The sequence below is a fragment of the Lampetra fluviatilis genome, chromosome 6, assembly GCF_964198595.1.
Source record: "Lampetra fluviatilis chromosome 6, kcLamFluv1.1, whole genome shotgun sequence".
Classification (NCBI taxonomy): Eukaryota; Metazoa; Chordata; class Hyperoartia; order Petromyzontiformes; family Petromyzontidae; genus Lampetra; species Lampetra fluviatilis.
Genome location: NC_136280.1, coordinates 5,982,089 through 6,002,005, shown reverse-complemented (window position 1 = coordinate 6,002,005; position 19,917 = coordinate 5,982,089). Strand labels below are relative to the sequence as shown.

Genomic DNA, 19,917 nt, shown 5'->3' with positions numbered 1-19,917 from the left:
AGCTCGTGCAGACTGCTGATGAGGCAATTAGTATAAAAGCATTTCTGACTGCATTGACTGCTGTCTTGAGCGTGAATCGCTGAAGGCAAGCAGACTCTTTATGCCTCAAATTGTGACATTAAATGATATGCATTTTTGTACTCTGATCTTCAGTTGCATCCAATAAATAATGCAAACGACTGGGTAATTCCTGAACATTTTAATGTAGCCATAGGGTGAACGGAACACTTGTCAAAAAATGTAAGTAAACAAACCAAAACCCCATTTTTTTACATGAAAAAAAAGAGTTGTAACTGACTTGCACCGAAAAAAAATCACGCAATGTTCTGAACCCTTAAGAATTTCAACGCAAGATTTTTTTTCTTCACAAACCAAAGCTAAATTTAACATCACAAATGAAAACGAAGGACCCGTGGCGCCATCATGGCGCCAGCTAAGGCCTCCAGGTGATGACTCGAAGAGCAATGTCGACCGCGTTCGCCACGGCAGCACTCGCGTCGCTCCGGCACCCTCCCAGTAAGGACACGCTGGGGAGCAGAGCCTCGCGTCCCTCTGGGGCCTCTGCCAGGGCCGTGATGGCTTTGATGGCGTTGAGACGCACCTCACTTCGTCCATCTGTCACCAGTTCCACAAGTGGATGCACTGCTTCGGCCCCCAGGGCTGCATACTTGCCTGTAACAACACAATGTGTCAGTCAAGCCAGTCACCTAGCGTCCGGATCAGAAACGTGAGTGTAGAAGTAGTATCTCTCTTGAATCTTAATCGCAAAAGAGAAGAGTCGTACTGTTGTGTATTATCGCAATAATTTAATGTGAGTAAAAAAAGACGGTGTTGTCTATCAAACTGTGGCACCACTCGCTTGCTGTATCTATATTTGCTCTTGTTTTAATCCCAACTGATCATCTTTATACTTTATAATCCTACCCTATTCCACCAATCCAAATACAAAAAATATGTTGTGTAATATTTTGTATGCAATTTTAAATTAAATGGCAAAAAAAAATCTAAATTAAGTGGCATATGAGGTCTGGCATTTATGAACCATTAATGTAAATGATGATGTATTATTGTTGTGGATGTTCACAAAGGGCAAATTACAGTTGTACACATGCAGTGTGTATATTTTGGAATTGGCAAGATGGGAGGCAATTATACACATATGGTACCACATCTGCACTTTTGTGTAGCTGCCAGTTTTTGTTGAATATTATCCGTATTAAAGTAGTGTCAGTTGACATGTTCCATTTTTTTTCAATCTAATAGTACTGCATTGTTTTTATTGAAACAACCATATGTTACACTGTTTAAGTGTTATCAGATTGAAACATATATGTATGCCAATTACACATTCAAGCATGCAGGGCAGAGACCACTGATACCAATACCATGTATCATAATTTACTGATTAGATAATTTAGTACTTACACAATATTTCCAAATTTATCAGATTTACCCATATCTTTTTGACAAACTCGAAATAAAAATGGAGCCTTGATTAGCAGCAGTTGTGTGTGGCATAAGGTCTTTGAAACCTGCTTCCTCAATAACAACACTAAACCGCAAGCTGTTTCACATGCAAACTAAAACTAAACTAATTTTATTTTACCAGGTAAGGCCCACTGAGCTATATAGCCCTTTTTCAGAAGCGACCTGGCCACAAATCACTAGTCAACGTGGTGGATTATTGCATGGAAATGTATAGTCGCCAAATACTCTAAACACTCTCAAAGCATGTTCCTAAATGTGGAAGGAAAAACCGGAGGACCCAGAGAAAAATCCACACGGCCACGGGGAGAACATGCAAACTCCAAATATACAGGCATCAGGGTTGGGATCGAACCCACAACCTCCTGCAGTACCAAAATATAATAATAGGTTTTTACCCCTTTTTTCTGGCAACAAAACTGAAACCTTTTTACAAGGAAAGGCAAAGGAGTACTGGCAAAGGTAAATTATTACCCCGAGCCCTCATTACTCTGATAGTGCGTTGTCTTTGAGTCGTACGCCTTTTGGTGTCATCTGGTCGAACACCGTATGAGACTAGGCTCTAAGGAAAGCTGTCTCTGGTGTGGACTAATCAATTGCAAGGACAATGCATACATTATCAGAGTGTGGGTTTTGTTTGCATTCTGACCGCAGGTATTGTGGTTAATGTAAACATGATTCCTTGTAAAAAAAGGTTTCAGTTTTGTTGCCAGAAAAAAGGGGGGGAAAACCTATTATTATGAAATGTATATGCTTTACAATGTCACATTTTAACCGTCACAAATGCACCCTCACCAATTAAACTCCCACAACTAATTCAGTATGTGCCTGGTAGGATTGTCACTCTCTATAGACGTTGCCAAATCCAACTATTTCACACAATTTGTGCTTCATTATTGTCTAGTAACAAATACGTGCACGATGTAAACTGTTCTTTTTTGTCTGCCTATACCTCAGTTCCCAGTGATCTGGATATGCAACGTCGTACTGTACAGCATATACTGCATAAGTATACACATAACACAAATGTATTTTTTGTTTAGAACCAATGGCAGCCACGTCAATTTTGGAATTGCAATCATAATAAGGAACTGGGGATTTCAAGGCAGTGCCACTGAATAGCTGAACCAAAAATCGGATGAGGAAATTAAGAGCACAAATTGCATCGGTGCAATGACAATTTTAAAGAGAGATGTGTCACTAGCAAAACAAGGAATGAGAAATATGTCACCTTGAGTTGTGACAGCTATGCTCATGATAGCACCAGCTGCATTTCCCCTCACATCAGTCGAAGAGTCAGATAGAAGTCCAACGAGGATGGGCACCAATTGTTTATCACAAGCTTGGTTCTTGCCTTCTAGAGATACTCTGCGAAATACAGACAGCAATAGTTAAATATTGCTATTTCATATCCAGATACAGTATTTCATCGGTATTGCTTTGTTAATGATAGAGAGTAAAATGCATTACATATGATGTCTACATAGTAATTTGAAAGACTGCAAACAAATAATCCAGAATTCACCCAATCTCATCAGATTTCAGCAGCTAAGCAGGTCTGAACGACGCATAACCGGTGTTATAGGTGATGAAATGTGGATCTGCATGGTGGACAGCAGAGAGAGAACAGTGCAGCTAAATGCATTGTTGTACTGTACTTCTGTGCTCTCCGCCTTCACGAACCCTCACTGCCCAGTGTGATGAAGTATGGTAAATTATCCCCGTAGCCCTTTTCCAAAGGCCTTCTTCCAAAGGGTTATACTTGTGTACATATATATTTCCATTTTGTACCCCAAAAAAAATTACCCTGCCAACACCAGACATCGGCCACTGCATAGAGTGAACAATGTGTATGTTTCCAATATACTCTCATTAGTAGGTGTTTAATTTATAATATTAATACAAATGTTCATTACGGCTGCTTCTGTCTACTTTGCCCTGTTTTATTTTATTCTAATTGTGCTGTTGGTATTATGTCATGAGGCAAGGTATCCATTCAGATATCTCGCAAAGTAATGCATTATTCTGTGTTATAGAACCCATTGAAGCTGCCATCAGAGAACTACTTCTGAGATCCTTTAAAAAGACCTTTATATCCCCATTAGTTGCACTAAAGATTAATTGCAATGGCAGTGAAATTGAGGGGGAAAAAACTTCCTTGCGCCAGAATTTATTTTGCAAAATTACGTGAAAATCCCAATTTTATATTACAATTTTTTTGTTTTCGTGCAATCATTGGTAACTGGATGAGCCCATCAATTTGCTACACTTGAAAACCCGGTTTAATCACAGGTAGCTGTGTAGATTGGATTCCGCGATCTCCTCATTGTCAGTTCAGTGCTCGAAGCACTAACCCACTCGATCACATCACGGCTGATTCTTACCCATAGCTGAGACGCGTAACTTAGAGTTATAAAACTATTTTATCTCAAAATCTACTTCGCAATACGTATTAAATACTGTATGTCATCAATTCCGAAAGAGACCATTGTGTGTATCTCACGAAAACAATTCCTAATGGAACTAAAGGAGACCAGATATAAATTGAAAAACTGTCCATGAACCTCAGTGGGTTACCACTTTTTTGATTAAATCACATTTACACATCATAACACAAGTATGAAATATTTATGGTTGAAATGCAGCATTATCATTTCTCTTTTGTGTACTGATATAGTGTATATATCCATGCACCTTTCCGCCTATGCATCATTGATCTTCCAACCATGTGTTGCTGGATTTGCAGCTATTTCTGCTTTGCAAAAGTCTATTTTTGTACTGCTCCTGTACTCCTGACAAGTTCTTTGTAAAATCGTCTATGACTTGGCTGTAACCAACAAACATGAAATCTATTAGATGAGGTGAACTCAAGTTTATGTTGTGCTTGTCCAGACTGAGTTTCAGAACGCATATTGCAACAGTTCCCGGACGTGGGTGTTAGCATCTCAATTGTAAATTCATTCGTAATTGTTATCTTTACCAATTTAGTGCCCATTACAATCATTTTTATAGAAAAAAAACATTTTACGATGTTCACACACCACACCAGGTACTCATTTGAGTCTACCGAGGGGAGGCACCTGGTGTTGGCCGTGAGCAGGAATTGAACTGGGGTCGCTGGGTTCGCAGACGCGGTGCCCTTACCGTTAGAAAATATATATACACACAGACACACGTGCATGCAAAGGGTTTAAATGCAATTTTTCGATTTAAAGCTTTCGTGACTGCAGGGATTCATCTTCTTGGTTCTTTCGGTAAAGTCACGTAGAAGGGAAGTAATAAAATAATAAAAATAAAACACTATAAAATAATTCTCACGACGTTTCGGCCACAACGCAAGCAGCCGTCTTCAGGTGAAGACCAGGTCTGTCGGGGAGACAGCGTCTGAAATGCACTCAATGTAATATATAACACCGTTGTTGCACAGCACTTACGTAATGTTCATCGTAGCACGGGCTGCTTTGGCACGTATCCGCTCAGACTCATGAAGAAGCAATGTGAGGAGCACATCTACGGCACCGACTTCAAGCGCTTGCTTCGTATCCACGGCCAAGCAGAAGTCCAGCGTGTCCAGAATTAGCTCGCAGATTTCATTCAACTCCGAGCACAATTTTTTAACCAAACAAGGCACCAACCCAGCTTCAACTATGCCAAGCGCGCCTGTTAACAACAACAAAAGATGTCTTCATTAACCGACATGTGGGGTTGCACTTACCTCCATCTAGACCTTGTCTGAGAGGGGAGTAGAGACCCATTACAATAATTCATTTATATTTTATAGTGCATCTACAAGAGCAGCATTAGTTCTTGAGTTCTATATTGTGCAGCATGTCAATTATTCTCCAGGAATGACAAGATAGCTTAATTATAGGCAGTGTATATCTGCCACAGTTTCACATTAATCTGTGCCTTAAAACGAAACTAATTTAAGCAATTGAAAAACTAACATTTAATTTTCGTAAATGTTTAAAGATACACTATTTTATTGTTTTGTTTTATAACACGATACGTGACCGACGCTGCAGAATCCAATGAGGCCCGTCCACTGTTAATTATCTCAAAATCGTGCACAATCAATTGCAGCCGCTCCATAACATTACACTGCATGAATAGGGTTCTCAAGTTTTTTTCGTGACAGACTTCATAAAAATGAGTCTCATATCTACCGTCGCATGAGGTTTACTTTACTGGGTGTTTTTTTTAAAGCCTCAAGGGAAACAATGAAACAAAGAATACTGAGAATATATATATTTTTTGTGTTTCTCCATTACTGTTGGGCTTGGCGACAGCATGTTTTCTCGAGCCTCTGAGGCCTAAAACTTGTTGAAATAAGCACATTTCACCTCAGTCCTGCTGATGTCTTAAATATACATTGCCTTATGTGCACAATCCTACAGAAGGACGTTGATCATCCTGCTGTGTACGCTTCCTTCTTTACCTTTAATTTTATTTATGTTTTGCAATAATAGGTAGGCCATCGTACATTGGTGTCATGGTCAAATTCATAGAGGGGGAGGAAAAGAAAGCAGTCTTATTCCTGACTGGAATTTGCTGTGGGGACTCTTGTGGTAAAACATTCTGTAACCTAGTGTAGCATCCTCGTCTATACAGTAACTGCAGTGAAAAAGGAACTTTTTTGAAAAAATTTAAGGAGCGATAAAAACACACCCAAAGCTGGAAATTGTAACGTTTCAAGAATCCACGTAAATAAACTCAACTGAATCCGCGTGTAAATGTTGATGCTGACAATATACACCGCTTAAATCCCCATATATGCAGCAAATGTCACTTTGCAAAGTCAATCATAAATTAAGGAAATGTGACGTGTTAATAGTTCTTCATATACAATGGATGACAAATATAATAGGTGTCTATGATAGCTTGGCAAGTGCCTTACAAATGCTGACACATTAATTGACAGACTCCTTTTCTTTAGATCTCAATATGTAATCCTAGAATTGTATTGCGGGAATCTTTAAGATGGTAGTTTTTAGATTAGAAACGTGAAGTGAAATATCTCTGCACGCAATTTTCTGCCATTAAATTGTATATGCTGCAAGCAAAGTAGGAAACATTTTCGAGCTTGCCAAGTGGTCCTATCGAATTGACTTGTCTCTATTTTGCGCTTCAGAGCCAGAGGCACCGGCAAGACTTCAGGCTTGCCGCACACGTGGATACCAGCGGCTCAAGCAAGGGGTACGGTGGAAGAGAAAGATGGTGACTGTCCACAGTATAGCCAAGAATTGTGCCGCCACAGACCCGTCATCGTTTCCAATGGCACAGACTCGGTTATAAACATCATGTACGCCAAAGGCTCGCTGTGGAATTTTTGTACAACCTTAGAATTCCACGTGGCAGACTGCGCTCATAGGAGGCGAAGAGAGAACAAAGGGGAGACCTTGCCTGGTCTGCCGGCCATTATGACAGGACTGCGCAATGACCTTGCAGTCAGGACAGCTTTCAGCGCTCCGGTGAATATCATTTGGACAAAAGCTGACTACCTCAAAGACCTTTGACTGTATTGGTGCATTAGTGTATATTCCTCAAGTTCATTGACATTCTTGAGCCCATATAACCACGGATATAGTGGAGAACAACAATGTTCACTTGCAAAGAGTTGATGTTCACAGCATTAAAAAAAAATGTGTTTAAAGGTCAATCGTGAATTACCTTCTTGGGCAGCTCAGAGGCGGTTATGTAAGCATTATGAAAAAAAATAGGATATATATTTCCATTCTAGATTTGAAGCTTTCGTGACTGCAAGGAATCATATTCTTAGGTTTTTTCGGTAAAGTCACGTAGGTAAAACATCAAAATTAATGAAAATAAAATAAAATAAAACAAAAATCACGACGTTTCGGAGGCAACACAAGTCTCCGTCATCAGGTGGGGCCGTCACAGCCAGATTAGCGCGTAATAACGTGATGCAGCTAATCTGGCTGTGACGGCCCCACCTGATGACGGAGACTTGTGTTGCCTCCGAAACGTCGTGATTTTTGTTTTATTTTATTTTATTTTTATTAATTTTGATGTTTTACCTACGTGACTTTACCGAAAAAACCTAAGAATATATATTTCCACACTGCCGTATGTAAAGCATTTGAAGCCCAGAATGTTTGCTTGGTAAGCACAGGCAGAATTAATCAATTAATAATAAGCATGCGTAAGCTGAGAATTAAGGTCTCGACTACTCAACACAAACACCCTTACCATGGCTAACCTTATGACAATTGAAAAATGTACTTCAAATGGGGCGCGTAAAAACGTGAGAAACTCAGGGTGGCTAAGATAACAACTGTTATCAGTCTTTTGTCTACTGCGCCCAAGCATGAAGAGCAGATCAATGTCGACTGGATTGTATATGAGAGTAGGCATTGAGCTTCTTGGTTTAAATCTACATTTCTCAAAACCCATGAGCATAAAAGGCCACTCAAAGAGGTGAAACCCTTTCTTCATGAACATGTCATAGTAATGGAAACGGAACAATTGTTCAACGACTTACGTTGTAGCTTCCTGCAGTGCAGGCAGGCTGTGCAAACTTGATTTCATATTATTCAATAATAACAGTTTAATTAAATATGCATGATATCAATACAATGTAAATAATTATGCCTAAAAAGACAATTCACAGTGTGTGTACATAACTACCCGGTGCAATTGATTATTATTTAAATATTGTTAGCAGGTGTAGTTGATGATTGCAGTTTATATATAAAAAAAAAGGGAAATTTGTGAATGTGTGTCTGTTAGAAATATTTAGTACACTTCCCGACATGCAACAAACTTTAAATTTGGCATGTGGGTAGTTTCCAGACTGCACACAATGCAAAAAGTATGAAAATTTACTTTTGTATTTTGGGAGGGGGGGGGGGCGCAATAATGGATATATTTTGCACAAGTGAGCGGTGACGTCACATCTATGATGTCACCCGCATGCGGCAGCGTCACGCAGTGTGCCTGCTGACGTCACGCACCCCCCCCCCCACCCTCCGCGTAGGCCGTGTATTAATCCAAGACAAGAATCCAAGTCTCGGGCGAAGCCGAGTAGTAAAGCTAGTTATAAATATATTAAGATTGGTATTGGCCGAACAGCTTTTCAGATACTCTTTCCTATCTGAAGTTGATTTGTTTATTTTCTCTTAAGATGAATAACTCTAACCCAGTGCTCCAGGGGAGTCATTTTTAAATTGCAAGCAACGCTTGCAGTATATTTGATATATTTGAGTGAATTGTATTAAAACATGCAAATAACATGTCACAGTCCAGCCTCTGGTATTTTGCAAATGTTTATCATTAAATAAGCTCGCGGAGGAAAAAAAAATACGCAGGATTTTGTTGTTGTTGTGTTAACATCTAAGTAAATGCATATCAATTACAGCATAAGTGTAACATCTAAGTAAATGCATATCAATTACAGCATAAGTGTACTCTTTGCCATTGTAATAGCGACTGCAGTCTGGTTGCTAAGCTATCAGAAGCATATACGGTACACAATTATGTAATCAAGTATGCCTGAAATATCACGATAACAAACACCCTAACATATATTATTGTCCAATATACTAACCCAACGTGCTTCACAAACAAAGAAATATGAGTTTGTTTGCGAGTGTTCAAAATATATACACCAAGTGAAATGTCATAACCATGCTTGAACATAAATTTTACATGCAGTCAAACTCCATTAATCCGCGGCAATGTGGGGGGGGGGGGACCTCCCCATAGATCTTGTAACTAACTAAACTATATATTCAAAATATCCATACGGTCTGATTTATCTGAAATTATTGCAAATATTTGCAGATCGACATTTCTTTTATACACAATTCACAAATAAGAGGAAGGAGCCATGAACAGGTGCGACATTCAGCCTATTCTAAAACACAGCAGAGTTAAAAGAGACTTGTGGTGGAGTCGTAAGCGTACTGGATCACGTAAATTAGTATGCTGTTGATCAGTAAAAATGGGGGGGGGGCGAAAAGCTTTAATTTCCCAAAGGGTAATGCAATTTTTGGCGCTATAATAAAAGCATGAATATACACGAAGAAAATAAATACGATCTAAAATTTTGTGATGATACAGTCATTATAAAACCAATGGAAATAAACTACAGGAAATTATAGAAGACATTAATAAACGAAGCTACAAAGTGTGGCTCAAGGTAAGTATGAGCTGCAAAAAGCCAAAAATCTGTTGGAGGAATGCAACTGGACAACACACGGGAGTATGTTTACCGAGGGCAGTTGTTAAGAACGGATGAGAATCAAAATAATATCAAGGCATGGCCGAGAGCAGGCTGGAGATTTTTTTTTACTTAAATGCAGCATACCAATTCACAACGATCGATCACCATCCCTTCTAAAGTTGTGTCTTGCCCAAGCCCTTTTTATAACATAGTATACCACATATATGACAATAAACAGCTTCTGTTATGAGCAAAGTTAACGTTTATTGACGAGCTAACACATACTTTTTCCATCTTTTTCACCGTATATTGTTTCTCAATGGTAATTTCTATGCATATGTTTAGGTTGTTACAGATACAGGTACAAGTATTGTATGGGAATTTAATTAAAAGTGTAGCAAATAGTTAATAGACTTGGTATAATATAAGATTGCAATGTAAATTCTGCAATCAGGATTGGGTTTTTTTCAGCAAAGCTCTCATGTAAATTGTCTTCATGAAAAACTACCGGCGCATGGGTTATTTAAAACAGTTTCGTATTAGCATGTTGTAGTTAGGACACGAATGATAATGTTGGAATGGTTTAATAATAAATAAGCAATACGGATATGGTTGTATTCATCCATTCTTTTCCCAGTCTGCTATAATCCAATTTGTATTCTCCGTTAAATTAAAATGTTCAGTTAATATTTACTTAAATAAATTAACATCCCCATCTCATTTCTAAATATCAATTCTCTTTTATTGCAGAACGCTCTAATTCAACCGAATTTTTTATGGCATTTCAGCACATTGTGAGCATCTGTTACTATAGTTGGTATAATCACGATACTGGTGGAGTTTCAACCACAATGCAAAAGTGAGTTTTTAAATAAACATTACAGGCAAATGTATCATGGAAGAATTGGAGAAAATGTTGTACAAGGCAATAAAATGCACGCTTGTTTGCGCAATGAGAAAAGGTGTAATGTGTGTGAGCATGAGCCTATTCCCTCTAGTAACCAAACTGCCCTCTTGGCTGACATTTTACTTCTCTTGCTCACCTATTTTAAATCACGCTCTTTTATTGCCATGCTGACTCCTAACTTCCAGACCTTTGAACTTATGTTGGGAGAAAACCTTCATTAAAATGACCATGAGACCAAAAGTCCTTGAAACGTGATGGTTTTCTTCCGGTAGCATTCACAAAGGTGGTAACGCCCAGGTAGGTGACCCATAGGATTTTATGTAGCATATGCGCTGCCTCTGCCTAAAATCAGAGTGAATTATTGATCTTCTAAATGTTCAGTGCAATATTATTGACTGACCAACAGAGCTATATCATCTTCAGCATGACCAATGGCAGCCTGCAGCATGATTATAGCATCCAGCCGATGAAGTCCCACTGCCTGGAGCTCCATAACAATGTAAAACTGCCACACATTCTGTTCCGAATCCTCTACAGTGGCCTTCCCTGCCACCATAACATCCACAACTATTTCATGCCTCTAAAAAGATATAATCTGTGAGATTTGAAAATTTTAATATGTGATATATTTAAATAAATTTCATATAAAACACAATAACATTTCTGAACGAGGACCCTACACTACGTGTCCCATTACCTCTTCTGTCCGGTCACATGCCCTCTCGGGTTCACCCAGACTATTTCGTCCTTCCATGCCCCCTCTCTGCATTCGCCAGAGCCATGTCCCTCATGGACTCTTCTTGGTGCCCCAGCACACGCCGCTGACAGAAAGGACCATTTACACCCTGGTTCTCCATGGAACTGCAACTGACACCATGCGCCGTAGTGACCCCACATATGTCACTAGACACAACAATTAAGAATTGCAATACGTGCATGACTGAATTTGATTTCCTCTTACAAAAATACACTATCATTGCTTCATAGAGGATTTACTTTTATTCCCAAGTTTGCTTGGAATTTACTTTCCTAGCAAAATCAATCCTAAGATTCATTGTTTTGTTAATGTGAGATTTACTTTCCGGTCATGAAATGCTCCAAAATTATTTTTCATTTACTTTCATGGGAAAATTTATTTTGCTGTCATAACTGCACCGATTACTTTGTACTTGCTCTCATGCCCAGGTTTTACTTAGAATTGACTTTCCTATCATACACTCTCCCTGACATTAATTTGTAGTTACCTTATGCAACTATTTACTTGTAATTAAATGCCACACGTGGGAACTGGGGTGAGACTTTTTTTCCCCAACTATTTTCGTATTATTAGATTAGTCAAGTAATATAAGCAAAAATTAGTATAGCAAATTACTTTACTCATCCAATAGCTCAACTCTAATTATAACACTTGGAATATAGGCATCTGTGGGACCATAGTGAATCCTTTCACTTTGTAGTATTGACAGATTCAGTGCTAACCCTTGAAAATGCATGGCAGAGATAATGCAAAGTATGTCCATAACAGCGATGACGACACCCTATCACGGATGTCCACAAGCAAGGTTGCCCCTTTCAACTTAAATTATTAACCTCATAGTCAACTTGACTTCACAGGTCTGTGGTGACATATAATTTACCAGGTACTTGAAATCCCTTTATGAGTATAAGCAGCACACACACCATTGTGTTACATCAGTAAATATTCATCAGCAGCAATGCTGAATGTCTCTAGATAACAGGCGCATCATGGATAAGTGGATAATTCACAACCCTGTACATGGATTGCCGTTATATAAATAAGCTATGTATTGTAAGAACACATACAATCATTCAATATTGCTCTGTAGGGCCTGGAATATTTAATAAATTATGTAATAAAGCACGTGTCAGGTTTAATATGTACATAAATATGTATATATTATTTAAAAATAATATATATTTGAAAAATATTGACTCAACAAACAGAAGGAAGGTTTAATTAAGCTTAAGAGTGTTCGCATGTGTGTATGCATGCATGTGCATACAGAGTGCTGTATTGTGTAGTAATTTCAGTACCGTGAGGAATTTCAGACAGCATTTCCAGGGTCTTGTGGGTATTTAATCGACAGATGTCTACATCATCGTCAAAGAGGTGAGACAGCGGCAAAATCAAATCCATGGACAAAAACATTGTCCTGTTAGAAGCATAAGAATGGACAAAAAGACATGTTAAACATTACAAACTTGGTAAATATTGGTTAATCATTTTCATCCATTGTTTTTATGCAGGACAAAAAAGCATACATTACATGGTGTTCATAATCTGTTTACACGTTGCAATTATAGAATGAGTCTAACCATAGTAATATGTTGTCTTTCTACAAATTGAATTAATCAGTGCAACGAAGAACTTAGTTGGGCCCCTACCGAGATTTTAATTCACAGCCTTCACACTGTGAGCCACACACTCAAACCAATATTCCACCCAGCTAAATATTTTATCTATATGATGCAAATTTACCTGGCAATGCTGTGCGAGACCATAATGGATAGGGCCTCTGTCGCCTTACAACGAACTGTGGCATCTTCGTCAACCAGCAGTGACCTCAGACACTCTAGACAACCTGTAAACGTAACATATTCATTCCCACCACAGCAAAAACACAGGTTAATGGTTTAGCTTTCTATTTCCACATACGGCACCGCTGTGTGGGGAACATTAAGAGTGTGTTTGATGCAGGTTTTGTTCACGTTGATGTTCTGAGAGCAAATGAGGCTGCACTCTGATGGCTTTCTCGTGAAAGTGTCTGTTGCTTTTTATTCAGTGTTTCCATTACCTTGGCCTACAACGTCTTCCTGCTGCTCAGCCTATTTACCCCCTCTAAGGCTGACCTTCTCTGGCTCATTATATGAGCACTTTAATGTCTCGTCTGTCCAACAAACTCTTTCGTATAAGACGTTTTAAACTTGGTTGTTTTGAAACAGACAGAAGAGAGCATATAGGCAAGGGCATGTTCTCCTGCACCATATTGTTCAGGTAGCAGTGATGGATAGTGCTGGTGTTTTTGTAAAAAAATAAGAATACAATATATTGAGAGAAAAAAATGTGGATCCTTAAAAGTTATGTTTGGGATAAAGCATGACATACAACATGTACTTGACCACGCTGGTCAATAGCAATAGCGAAGTTTATACAGGTACCGTGATAAATTTTGATTTAAAGCTTTCGTGACTGCAGGGATTAATATTCTTGGTTCTTTTGGTAAAGTCACGTAGAAGGGAAATAATAAAATAATAATAATACAAAAATTCCCTTCTACGTGACTTTACCGAAAGAGCCAAGAATATAGGTACTGTGATAACGTCCATGCTGTCAGTGGTGGCTTAAATGTAACTTTCAGAACATAAAAATCTGTGTCCACGCACGATGAAACCATGCCTCTACAGTTTACACCCTTTCATGTGTAATTTCAAACCTCAGTCAGCCTTCACTCCATATAACTAAATGCAATAGGAACATTTGGTGAGTCTCACACAAGTGCATCATCAAAACGTGGCAGCTCTATAGTTTCGATTTAAAGCTTTCGTGACTGCAGGGATTCATCTTCTTGGTTCTTTCGGTAAAGTCACGTAGAAGAGAAGTAATAAAATAATAATTTTATTATGTTTTATTTTTATTATTTTATTACTTCCCTTCTACGTGACTTTACCGAAAGAACCAAGAAGAAGCTCTATAGTTGCCGGTGTCTCGTTGGCGATATACCATATTATGCGTTGACCTATGACCTCTAGATCTTCAGCAGCCATAGTCATTCCAGTCATGGATGAATTCCTCCCCCAAGCCGTCACCAACACCCACCTAGCACCTTCACGCGAGCTGATTTCATAGGTTACTCCATCTCCATCTTCACCTAACCTCTGTCAGTACAACACTAACCCTACCTCGAACCCTTACAGGCTCATTAATGGGAAACAAAATAAACCATCAGACATAGCTCCTTCCCACATCTCTCTCCAGATAAAACGTGTCAAGGAGAGCCGACACAAGGTTGCAGGGGGTTCGTCTTTTATTCCTTTCCTCCCATCCACACCTGTCCCCAGCCGTCCCAATCTCGTTCCTGCCCGTTCTCTCCCTGATATCTCCTCACCTGCTCCTCCCCCTCCTCCTGTCACCGTCCCACTCCCCCTCCTATTGGTGGTAATCCACCCCTACAAAAGTATGCTTTACACATCCCATGAGCCACACCGCCTTCTGGAAGTGTATCTTTTATGCAGCAAACGTTGATTTAATAATACAAACTGTGGATCGATATTGACAATCATCGTCTCGTCAGCAAAATCAGAGTTACTTAAAGTCACTGCTGATGAAATTCCCCATGTGTCAAGGCAATGTCTATTCGAAGTTGGGTCTGAGTTCGACGCAAACCTATAAAATACTGGCAGGTCCAATCACCCGCGAGGAGTAGGAGGCTCTTACCGACACGCACCGCCTCGTAAGCCATCTCTGGCTCGTGCACCAAGTCGCACAGGGCCATGAGGGCTCGCTGCCGGGTCAGCAGCTCGGGCCCCTGCAACTCCCTGCACAGCCTGGGCAGCGCCCTGTCCCCGAAGGCCAAGGTGGCCTTGGTCGGGTCCACGTCCGGTGGCATCTGAACGGATGACCTCGTGTATAAAGCCATATTGCTAGAAGCTCGCACACACACACACACGCGGACCCAAACTTTGCACTCTACTTATGGACGTTTTGTGAATTTAATTTAGCAACCGTGGACGGGGATCGTATACTTTTAAAGTCTGTATATATATAAAGTAATATACCATTAAAAGAACGATAAGAACGACAAGAACGACAAAGATTGACAGCTCTGCCCCCAGCGTCACGTCCACGTGCGTCTGTTCGGCTTCGCGTTGTTTACGCTCCGTTGCGATGGCAACCGAGGGGTCCTGGCCAAGGGTGGGGGTCGTGGTTTGGGGGGGGGGTCCTTGAGCTCTCTTTCCCGCCCCCTCCCCTTGACCCCCAACGAATCAGCATTGAGCACCCCCCACAGCCCCTCCCCTCCCCCAACGAACCCCTCCCCTCCCCCACACTACAACCCCTCCCCTCTACGGTGCTTAGGTGCCTTCCGCGATGCCTGATTCACTCAAGGAAACATTTATGTTTTTATAAAGTGCTTAAGGGACCGCTGCCGGTTGCGTAAACAACTTGAGCTGAATTTAACACGTAGGCTTTAGCGACAAATGTTATTAACAATAAATCCAACGATAAAAAAAAGTTTTTATTGTAAAAGTTTTCATTTTATGAACTTAAGTTGAAATGGCTCTTACTTTACACTGATTTGTAGTGGAACATCCGAATGGATGATTTCACTTAAAGTTGTCTTATGCAACCCAACCCCTGGCCCTCATCCTGCAAGTGAATTGATTATGGCTCATGAATGATGATGACAGGGGACTGCAGAGTGCAAGCTCGGAATGAATACTGAAGCTCACCACATCTGTCATAAAAAATATATAAATATACTATAAGTAAGCATTTTAAGCGGTAACTCCTCCTCGGAGTAAACGTTGACATAGGTGGAGACACCGTAGTTGAAAATATATACAGAAAAAAACCCATCTTGCCATTGGCTTGACATGGAAAAGTGTTGAGGTCAAATCAAACTGCCGCCTGAGGACGGCTACTTGCGTTGTGGCCGAAACGTCGTGAGAATTGTTTTATTATGTTTTATTTTTACTATTTTATTACTTCCCTTCTACGTGACTTTACCGAAAGAACCAAGAAGATGGTGCTAAGGCATTGTTTAATTTGTGTAAAGTATGATCCAGTTAAGTCAAAACTCAAAACCATGGTCAGTAATAACAATGCTGGAATACTACTACTGTACCATAAAGGGAAATGTATAAAGGTGTCAGTTTTTTATACTCTTAGTTCTTTCGGTAAAGTCACGTAGGTAAAAAATGAAATAAAAATAAATAAAAATAAAATAATATAACATTTGTCAGTTTTTGTACCAGATAAAAGGATAAAAACCTATTACTATATTTTGATACTGGTAAATGCTTACCCCGAGCTCTTAATACTCTGATAGTGCGCTATTTTTGAGTAGTACGCCTTTTGGCGTCATCTGGTCCAACACCAGTGGAGACTAGGCTCTAAGAAAAGCTGTCTCTGGTGTGAACCAATCAATTTCAAGTACAGTGCATATCATTATCAGAATTGTTTATTTTTTGTTTGCATTTTGACTGCTTGTGTTGTGGTCAATGCAAACATGACTCCTTGTAAAAAAGGTGCCAGTTTTGTTGCCAGATAAAAGAGTAAAAAACAATTCGCATATTTTGTTACTGGCAAATGAGGTTCCAATTGTGTATATTATCAGAGTTGTTTATTTTTGTTTGCATTTTGACTGCTTGTGTTGTGATTATTGCAAACATGATCCCTTGTATAAAGGTGTCAGTTTTTGTACCAGATACAAGGGTAAAACCCTATTACAATAACAACAATGGTTCAAGATGCAAGTTACAATTAATTTATCATTTTTATTAAAAATAAAAAAAATCTTGACAGGCGCTCCTCGGACACCTATGGTTTTGGCGGCGATTCTTCGCCATTGGCGCGTGGGGGGAGGGGAAGGAAACTCGCGGCCGCCGCTTCGGAGAGCATCGGTGAACATCTCTTCCCCGCTAACCCCTAACATAACCCCTCAGCGCTGCCACACACACACATTTGTACATTACACTGCTAATTAACACCGTTAGAAGAGAAGTCGCGCTGATGATTGTGATCGCGAGAGGTGTGTGGTGGGGTGATTCGCGCTGCGTTTGTCTCGCCGGTGTCGTTCTCGCGCCTCGAGTGGTCACCAACACCCCCCCCCAGCCTATCGCTACGATAATTATCGAGCCTCGTGCCATTAACAGCGATATCTTTGGGAGAAGGGGGGACGGCAAAAGTTGCCTTCGGTTCTGTACTCGTGAGGCGATAGCCGCGAGGACGACGCGGCTTCCAGTTCTTGCCCCCGAGTCGTAGCAAATGTGACATTGAACCCTGAGGCTTGTGAACGTGTCTTGAACTCTCACAGGAGGGTCATCAAGGTGCCTCGATGTGTGTGTGTGGCCTGTGGTCATCAGGCAATGGGGACGTACTAATTACGAAGGTGCTTTGGTCTGTTTCTGCGAGCCTTGCACAACGAAGCGGAGCTCTCTAAAGGTGTCTTGACTGCGTTATTATATCAGATGTGTGAATATAGTGTGTCGTCTATAGAGAGAGTGTGTGTATGGCCACATGTTGTGTACGTATAGATTCCATGTACGAACGTTTTATTATAAACGAGGCCCCAAGCTTTCGGTAAAGTCACGTAGAAGGGAAATAATCAAATTTTCTTGCTGTGGATTTCACACCTGATGACGATTACTTGTGTTGCAGTCGAAACGTCGTGAAAATTTTTATTGTTTTATATTATTTTATTGAGGCCCCAAGCTGTCGCCCATACGAACTCTGCTGCTGCCGTTGATGGCCCTCTTAGCGTTGTCTAGACGACCGTGGTTTGAGTCTCATAGCCCACGTGCAACAATTTTGCACGGTGTGGCGTTTGCAAGCCGTGTTAAATCAAGCGGTTACTGACAACAACATTATTGTATTATCGCATGCATATTAGCCTAAGGATACGTGCACAAATCCACGCGATTTGGAGAATGTCGCCCGGTAAATGTGTACAAAAAAATCAAGGGAAAAAATGTAAACTGCTGTATACGATCCCGATTTAATCAGCTGTACTGGATTGATCTAATACTGTTGTGTGTAGCACAGCACGATATCGTGCTGTGGTTCGAGTGTTCGGCTGACAAATGTCGCCCATCACAATCTCTCCTTGCGCCTTTGTCAACCATTATGAGTGTCACCACAATAACGCTTTGAAGGAGAAATGTACAGCATTCGCAAGGATACATGGTGCAGATTTAGTAAACGAATAAAGATATTGCACATACTTCACACAAGAAAACGGTTTTAGTTTCATTTGTCAAATATAATACGAAGGCTTTCGGTCATGTCAGACGAATGAGGGTTTTATGACACACCATTTGCATTTACTTCAGTTTAATTGATTAGGTATAGCCCTGTGAGCCATGGGGCACTTGACTCGGGTGCAACCGCAACAAACAAAACATGAACAAAGAACATCTTAAAGTGACGACGCGCAACAGAAACATCCAGGAAAAAACAGTAAAATCTTCCAGAAAAAAGCACCGTATATCAGCGCTGTGTGCAAAAATCCCAATGGGACGCAAGTCTAATAATAACCATAAGACAATTTAGATGAAGTTAGGCTAACTCCGTACTTCAACAAACATGGCTTAACCATGCGTTTTCGAAATCACAAAAATAAAGCTATAAAAACAATGTAACGGTGATCATAGGAACTGTGATTCAAATTTAACAATAAACGATATACATAACGTGCACGACCAAACTTTGCTGCTATAGCTGGCAGCATGAGTCACTCCATAACAGCAGGAGTATCGGCAGGAGCATCAACACTTCTCAATGCACCTTTCAAGTTCACTTGTGCTATCTAAACTAAATAATCAACTACGATGTATCTCTCAACTTTATTACAACGTATACAAGTTAAATATAACTGGAAAAGTTATCAAGTTAATTGATACTCAAAATCACATCGGTGGCTGTCTTTTAAAATCATAAATGAGCTTTGTTGATCCCTGCAGGCACTGTTCATGCAGGCACGGGTACTGTGATGTCTCATCTTCAGAAAGCAAACTTCCTTCGCGCAATCGTGTGAAGTACATCACAGCGGCACCTTTTCAAGAACAGCAGTAATTCACAAACCTGGGAGCACTTCTGGCCAAGGACCATGGAAAAGTACCACGTGCTGGAGATGATTGGAGAGGGATCATTTGGGAAGGTTTACAAGGGAAGAAAAAGATATACTGGCCAAGTAAGTAATTTTGAATGACCCAGGGTTATAATTATGAATCAAACATGGCGTTTGTTTCAGATAGAAAAAAACCTGAACTGCATTTTAACAATTTACAACAAAGTTTATGCTTTTCTCTGACCTTGAATTCCAGTTTGTCACGCAACACATTTGATTTATAACGTTTCAAGCTGTGTAGTATTTGATCAGTAAGGCAAACACTCTTAATATTTCAGGTTGTAGCCCTCAAGTTCATCCCAAAGGTTGGTCGCTCAGACAAGGAGCTGAGAAACCTGCGTCGAGAAATTGATATCATGCGAGGCCTTCAACATCCGAACATCGTCCAGATGCTGGACAGCTTTGAGACTGATAAGGAGGTAAATGCAGTGGAACCCACTTTTTGTCTTGATAATAACAGAAACGATTCACCA

General features: G+C 40.1%; 2 protein-coding genes across 2 annotated transcripts in view; one reads left to right on the top strand and one right to left on the bottom strand.

Annotated features, from left to right (window-relative positions):
* Window positions 1–226: 226 nt before the first annotated feature.
* On the bottom strand, window positions 227–15,450 carry RSPH14 (radial spoke head 14 homolog). Its single transcript, XM_078857297.1, has 6 exons — window positions 15,034–15,450; window positions 13,078–13,180; window positions 12,633–12,751; window positions 4,920–5,145; window positions 2,717–2,853; window positions 227–672 (listed from the first exon to the last, which is right to left on the bottom strand). Exons 1-6 carry the CDS (start codon window positions 15,233–15,235, stop codon window positions 434–436), a joined length of 1,026 nt encoding a protein of 341 aa, XP_078713423.1. The 5' UTR covers window positions 15,236–15,450; the 3' UTR covers window positions 227–433.
* Window positions 15,451–19,273: 3,823 nt separating this feature from the next.
* STK36 (serine/threonine kinase 36) overlaps window positions 19,274–19,917 on the top strand; it is a 32,280-nt gene continuing 31,636 nt past the window's right edge. The window contains exons 1-2 of the mRNA XM_078857606.1: window positions 19,274–19,507; window positions 19,723–19,863. Coding sequence (XP_078713732.1) covers window positions 19,424–19,507; window positions 19,723–19,863 — 225 coding nt within the window. The 5' untranslated portion in view covers window positions 19,274–19,423. The remainder of the gene's footprint in view (window positions 19,508–19,722; window positions 19,864–19,917) is intronic.

Coding starts and splice junctions, on each gene's coding strand:
- RSPH14 (XM_078857297.1), bottom strand. CDS start 15,235: ATGGCTTTATACACGAGGTCATCCGTTCAGATGCCACCGGACGTGGAC. Junction 12,752..13,077: donor GTCTCGCACAGCATTGCCAG/GTAAATTTGCAT, acceptor TGCTTCTAACAG/GACAATGTTTTTGTCCATGG. Junction 5,146..12,632: donor GCTGTCTGAAATTCCTCACG/GTACTGAAATTA, acceptor TGTTGTTAACAG/GCGCGCTTGGCATAGTTGAA.